The following is a 7122-nucleotide window of genomic DNA, read 5'->3' on the forward strand; positions in this document are numbered from 1 at the left end:
CAAAACATTTCAGAAACCGTATGTATCAAATATGATACATTTGGCATTACAGGGTTAATAAATTAAGGTTCGTTAGTAAAAAGCACCAAAGCAATATCAGATACAGATTATTCAATGTCGACTTTCCAAAATTAACAAGACGTGGAATATGTGTCCAGACTTTCTGAGATCTCACAGGAATCCCCTTATTAGTGATACTATGGCAAAGTATGTATTAAAAAACAATCTTCACCTGTGTGAAAAATGACTCTTCAGGCTTTCCCACTACTGTAGCTTTACAGTCTGTGGCATACTCTAGTCCTGTCACAAAGGGCCCGGGGCCAAGGGCCAAACCATCTTTACGTTTGTAGTAACGAGCCTTATGAATGGCAATAAGAGGAGCTCCATCCAGAACCATTCTGGAAAGAAACAGATCAAAATAGTTAATAGGGATTGCTCAGAAAAAATAACTTGGATTCTTAAGGTTTTAAATGACATCTTTTGAAAAAATATACTTTTTTTATGAGACAGTTATAATCTGTAGTAGAAATTATAAAGAATATTTGCCCCACCTGAAAGCCTTGTTGAGGGTTTGGTAGTTGAAATGATCAGGAGCGAGGCCGATGACGACCGCGTTTGGCTCTGATGTGTCGATTCCTGCAGAAGGGAGGAGCGATCAAACAGTCTGCAGCTGTTTTTTATCTCATCTACTTTCTTCAAATGGTCATAGACTGACAGTGAAAATAAACTGCAGGAGGGAAAAGAAATGTATGCAATAGAGAAAGGTTTTTAACATGTTAGTTCTTTCAGGAAGTACCAGTGAAGTCCTCGAGCGCGCTGTCCTCCACCAGCAGCAGCGGCCTGTGTTGTTTCTGCTCCAACAAACTCCTCGCTGCACTTAGAGACGTGAAAATTTCTTTTTCCTGCCAGTTCAGAAAAGAACATCATCCCAGGTTCAAAAAGTTAAACATATAAGTTAAATAAATTGACTACATACAATGTGATTAATATTAAGCATTTATTCCTTTCCACTGTAGGCACAGAGCCTACACTTTGGGGCCGTGCCATCTGTTGGAGTTCCTACATTCGTTTATCAACTCCAAACTTCTTCATCACCATCATCCACCTTAACTTTAATTTTATTTTTTTTAAAGCGCTTTAACACATCTAAAATAATAAAACACCCAATAAAAGCATAAAATGCAGCATAAACTTAGCATCTACCCGGGAACTGTAGCACTTCCTGATTCCTACTGCTGATAATCTGCATCCATCTCACCTTTGAGCAGGGTTTGCCCCCCTGCCAATACCTCCTGAGGTAGCCTCATATAATGACCACTTATAAATGCTTAATTGGCCAGAAAACTAGTCTTATGTCTAATTTATATTTATAGACATTTATTGAGATTCATTGGCATAAACTGGTTTTCTCTGAACTTATAAAATTGCACAAAACTGGGCAAAAAAAACAAAACAACTTGATATTTCACCTGGAGTTCAAAGTTGAGTTTCTGCAGTCGCTCCAGTAAGTTCCTCTTATTTTCCTTGGTGGTGTTGGTAACAAACCTCACAGCCACAGATGCCTGTCGTAGCCTAATGACATCAGAACACAAGAAGACGTCTCAAAGTACATCTAAAGTCTGCTCTGAGCAGAGTCAGGGGCCTTCAGTTTGAACAGGGAGTTTGAAAATAACAGGAAATGTAAAATGGTAACTAGTCTCCCACCTGTTGAGGGCGTCCTGCGCTCCAGGTACTGCAGTGTCCTCTATGTGGAGAGTTCCACTGAGATCGATGAGCACAGCCTTCAGAGCCCGTCTCCCTGCCATTCTGGAGGTCTGAAGACAAACGCAACTGATTGAGAATGCTTAACAATTTGTTTCTGACCTATAAACGACAGTCAGTAATGATTTACTGATTATTAAGCACCTCTGACTGTACAACAAGGTCACCAACTGGACCTCGGGAGCATTCTAGATAAACGTTAAGAACAGCTTAGACTCTGGGTTCAAATACTGATTTTTATCACAGCTAAAGATCACTATGGTCTCCTGCCCAGAGTAAAAAGCTTATTCTCCTATTTATTATTTCAGAGATCCCATTTTATCATAATTCTCATCTGTAATGGCAGAGTTGATCAGATTATAGTGTTGATCAAAACCCACATTGGGACAAACGGGGAGGGGATTACTGACCCGTTTCATGTGTGGACTCCTGCCTGGAATCCAGATTTGTCTTTCATTATTAGTATTTGATTTTAAACTGTGATCCCCTATTATTTAGACATGCTTGGATTTCTGTCGTGTAGTTATCAGTCTGAAGCTGCAATTAATGCTCTTAATGCCCAACTAAAGATGACACGCACACAGACGTTTGATCAGGCACTGTCTGTAATATTTGCCTTTATCTCATCTGATCAACTGAACCGTCAGGGAAATGTAAAGCTGAGAATAGGCTTATGGTTTAATGTCCGTAAAAATCTCTGATATTGTCCGTTTGGGATATTTGATCAAATCAAATTCTGTTGTAAAGGTAATCATTTAGTTTGTTTATTTAGTTTTGTTTCTAGTTATATTCAGACACACTTTTTTATTTGATTTAACTGAAGCCACAGCGGTGCTTTGGAAAAAAGTGTTCACATTTCTGGAATATTTTTTATATGTTCTGTGCAATGCAACCCTTATCCTTAGTGTATTTCCCTGAGATTTATCTGTGACTGTGTAAAAGCAAAGTAATGCATAATTGCAAAGATGAAAGAAAGGCATGAATTATCTTAAAAGGTTTTCACTGGAATGCAATAAGAAATGAAGAGCGTAAATGTGAATTCAGCACATTCAATTTAAGACTTTTGAACCACCTTCTGCTGCAGCTCAAAGTCTATAGGTGGGTTAGGTGTGTATCAAAACACAAATCCACTATGATATATCGAATAATGATGAAAGTGCATTGAGCCAAAATGAAAACATCCTCTCAGAAATCTTTAAGATGCACTTTTATTTTGAACCTCAAAAAGCAGAAGACTAAAGTGAATAAGCTATTTATTTCTTGTAATTAGAGGAACGCTGATTTTTTATCAAAATTCTGATTCCTCTAAGAGCCTAGAGATAAAATTATCATGAAAAAGAAAATGTCAGATGGGCGGATGCTATGAAATCATATCAATGACAGACATGAATTAAACAGAAGGGAAATTATTTCATGACAGACTGTCGGCAAACATGTTGTGATAAAGCTGCTGATTTACACTTTTAGCACCTCTCTGCTCGGTCTGAAAATCAATTCTCAAAAATTCTCAGTTTAGTTTTAGTTTAAACTCTTACACTATTTTATCATGGAAATATGTTGTGATCTAAATCCTTACATTACAGCTCTGATCCTTTGCTCATTGTCCTGATAAAAGCTGAAGCAACTCCTAAGTTTCATTTGGTCTTTTCAGATTCTCCATCCACTCTGACCTGCTTTCCTGTCTGAAAAATCCCCACAGCATGATGCTGCCACTGAAATAAATACCATTGAGGATAGTCTGGTGAGGGTTTGTGTTAAACTGCAAATAAGACTTTTCTTTCAATAATCCCTTTCTTGCTCTTTTTACTCTTTCATAACAGCAACAAAGGGATGATAGCTCCTGCTTTAATCAGCGCTCTCCTTGCCCAGCCTTTTAGTTTAGGAGGGTTTCTAAGTGTTGTTGAGGTCGTGAGCGAGCCAACCTACTTATATGTTTAGAAACTGGGATGCGCAATGTTCTGCTAGAGATTAAAAACTTAGGACATAGTTTTAAAAATTAACACTGCTTTAAAATTCTCCACAACTGCATCCTTCAGCAGTCTGCTGTGTTTCCACTTCTGTTCAACAGCAAAAATTTATATATGAGCATATTTTATTACTCTAATAATGAGACAATTGGTTGCACTGACTTTTATTTAGGGGTATCCCAGAAAAGGGGTCTAGATATATGGAATTTATATAAAACTGACCATGTATTGTTATTATTGTTTGTTACCATAGTTTGAGTCAATAATCTCATATTGTGACCATAATGAAACGTGCTGTTAGCTGTAAATATACTGAAGTTTGTTTTTAAATGGACTAAATGTGGAAAGGTTGGAGGGGTGTGCATCATCTAACAAAGCACTGTCTTCAAATCCCTTTTCAATCGGTCAAATCTATTGAAAATGTTGAGGTGAAAAACATTAATTTACCATTCAATTAAAAAAGATTGCATACAAGAAAATTTTAAAGAAACTGCCTTTTAATAACGAAAACAGTCAATTTACTGTAACTGCTTTACAGTATTTCTATCACAGAAATATTATCCCCTCAGTTTGTTTAAGAATAATTCAATAAACTAAAATCATAAATACATAATATAGAACTTAAGCCAGATCTGTTAGCAATTCAAGCACTAAAAAGATGAAATTAACAATCATTGTTTTATTATCAACCCTGCATCAAAGTTCTTATATGTCTCCTACAATAAAAATATATCTGATTTAATCCTCTCTTGCAAACACATCGGTTTAATCAGAAAGTAGTTCCGAAACCGATGTTAAAAACTAAGATTAAAAAAACACACACAAAATGCATCCTTAACCTTACTGCAGAAGATCTCTTCCTTCTTCCTGTTGACCTTTCTTCTTCGTCTGTTTTCAGCTGCTCACTGCTGCCACCAGCAGTTTGGTTACAGAAACAACAGCTTAAGGTAAAAATCAAGACCTTTTAGTCATAGACTTTATCCTACTAACCAACACATGATGAAATATATTAAAAACTGGGCCCTAATTGTAAGTTTTTCAAAGAGAATCCAGAAACTATTATATAAATTGAATTTGACACCTAATTTTCTCTAAGGTATGATTGAAAGTCAAACAAATAAATCGTACATTCAGCAATATAATTGTTCATCACCTTCACCCTTTTTCAAAGGGTTGGTTAAAATTGAACTATATAAGAGTACAAATAAAAAAGCTGTGATCATATATACATGTTTTTGATCACTGAAAATTAAATAGTCATATATGAAACATCTGCTTTCTCTCTTTCTTTTTTATCTGTTTCGTTTCATTTCATCTATTCTCTGAAGAAGCACATACCCCTTGCATACTTTTACATATTCTGTGTTCTGCAGATTAGATCGTGAATCTTCGCACACTTTTAAATAATTAGATGGAAAGTTAGAAAAATGAAAAAATATTTGCTTCACATATGTTTTGTAGCCATCGATAAGATTCAATGTGATTTTTGGGGTCAAATTATTATCTAAAACCAATAAGCACAATTTTTTATAATTTGGCACATTTGGAGAATTAATTTAATACGATGACATATGCTTTCTAAAAAGCATGCCTTTCTTACTGCTATTGAAAAAAATACCCTTTATTTTTGAGAATAAAAAAATCGGCTTTCAGTCCTGTTTTAACTGATGCAGGTTAGGCTGTGTTTTAGTCTTTCACACATCTTTCATTTATATTTTCAAAAAGTAGAAGGTGTTAGTCTTCAAATGATCATATAGCCGTTCTTGTATAGCACCCACTTACAGCTGTGGGTTTATTTGAGGCTGTGGATTCTCTGCTGCAGGGCCTACAGTCAACAACCCTGCTCCCAAAGCAAACACTGTTTATTATGTTTTCTCTTGTTAGAAAATCTGATCACATGTATTGATATATGAAAATAGACTAAACTCGGTTCATACACTCTCCATCACAAATATGGCCTCAACAAGTACATATAAAAACTCATCTGATCTCTGTGTAAAGCAGCACCTCTCCATTCTAATGCTTGAATTATCTTGCATTGTACAGCTTGTTGAATTAAAACTCTTATTTGACTACGTTTTCATATATTATTGCTGTTATTTTCCCCCACTAACGTATTTGTAATCAGTTAAGAGGGTTAGTCTTAATCACATAATCACCCGGTGGAATAATAAAGAACATATGTGTCCCATCAAACTAACAACTAACAGATGCATCGCATTAGTTGGTTTTTAAGATTTAACATAGATGGGGGTATTATCAGGGCGATAAAAAAATATTCCCCTGCATGATGCCAGACAACATTGATCCAATCCTCTTTTTATCTTATATCCAGAGTGAATAACACAGTTGTTTTTCACTGCTTATTTTTTTATATTATTGCAGTTTGTTTCCTTATACAGGATGTTGGGGAAATAATCTCACTGCTATGTTATTTGTTTTGGTCAAATATATTAAATTAAATCATGTTTATTATTTTTTCTTTTTTTGTGAATTGTTTTGCTTCTGATTAACACATCATTTTTTTAATCCCTGATACCATATATCAATTGGTAATGCTTTTTCTGTTTAGTTTTTTTTTCTTAAAAGACTTAACAAAGGTTAGAAAAGCTCTAAATATTAAATTAGAACATTTCTCTTAGAGATTTGATTTGGAGTTGAATTGAACGCTGCTTGAAGTTCTCAATTCTGTTTTTTTTTTATCATAATACTGATTTTGAAAATATAAAACTAAATGTAATAATAATCATTTATGTCTTATTTTGTAATTGAAACATTATAAAATTGCAAAAATCCTCATCTCTGGAAGCTGGCTCTCTTCCTTTGATCACTTTCAGCCCCCCTTCCCACCCATTATACATGGATTAATCACACCTCAAAGTGCTGTTAATGTACAAATCCCCCCGTTAAACATATGCTACTAATTCCAGCTGACATTTTTCATAACAAATCTTTTTTTTTTTTTTTTATGCAGAAAAACTAATGTGAGTGACCAGTTTATAACAGATGGAAAAAAAAAATTATGTTCATAACATACCAGGAATTCTAAGGATGTGGGTCATGAAAGATGAATACGGGATGTAAAAACCATCCCTGAAATTAAGAGTGTGGTTGTTAATCTATTGGCTACAGTAAAGCCAACCATACTTACCGAGTACTTGATGAGGAAGATGTAACAATCGCTCCCTTCCAGCATCTTCTGACATGGAGATGGTGAAAATCAAAACCAGGTTCAATATGCTGCACCGTAGCTTTCAGACAGAATCTAATAGGATGCTGGAGCGCGCTTTATGTCATATGCTGTACTTATTCCATGTGCTTTTATGTAGTTCCCACAGGCCTGAGAGTTTTAAAAAACAGTTGTTGGAGCCTATTAAGATATAAATTAATTTAT

The 7122-nt window shown here is 35.1% G+C and overlaps 1 protein-coding gene across 2 annotated transcripts in view; it reads right to left on the bottom strand.

Annotated features, from left to right (window-relative positions):
* Positions 1–4621, bottom strand: part of hdhd2 (haloacid dehalogenase like hydrolase domain containing 2) — a 6777-nt gene extending 2156 nt beyond the window's left edge. The window contains exons 1-6 of one of the 2 annotated variants that reach the window (XM_015396247.1): positions 4568–4621; positions 1705–1814; positions 1470–1572; positions 797–902; positions 552–636; positions 233–398 (exon numbers count right to left, since the gene is read on the bottom strand). In XM_015396247.1, coding sequence (XP_015251733.1) covers positions 233–398; positions 552–636; positions 797–902; positions 1470–1572; positions 1705–1805 — 561 coding nt within the window. In that variant the 5' untranslated portion in view covers positions 1806–1814; positions 4568–4621. The remainder of the gene's footprint in view (positions 1–232; positions 399–551; positions 637–796; positions 903–1469; positions 1573–1704; positions 1815–4567) is intronic. The other variant, XM_015396248.1, reaches the window with a different exon arrangement.
* Positions 4622–7122: the final 2501 nt, after the last annotated feature.

The sequence above is a fragment of the Cyprinodon variegatus genome, unplaced genomic scaffold (assembly GCF_000732505.1).
Source record: "Cyprinodon variegatus isolate N-32 unplaced genomic scaffold, C_variegatus-1.0 Scaffold785, whole genome shotgun sequence".
NCBI classification, from domain to species: domain Eukaryota; kingdom Metazoa; phylum Chordata; class Actinopteri; order Cyprinodontiformes; family Cyprinodontidae; genus Cyprinodon; species Cyprinodon variegatus.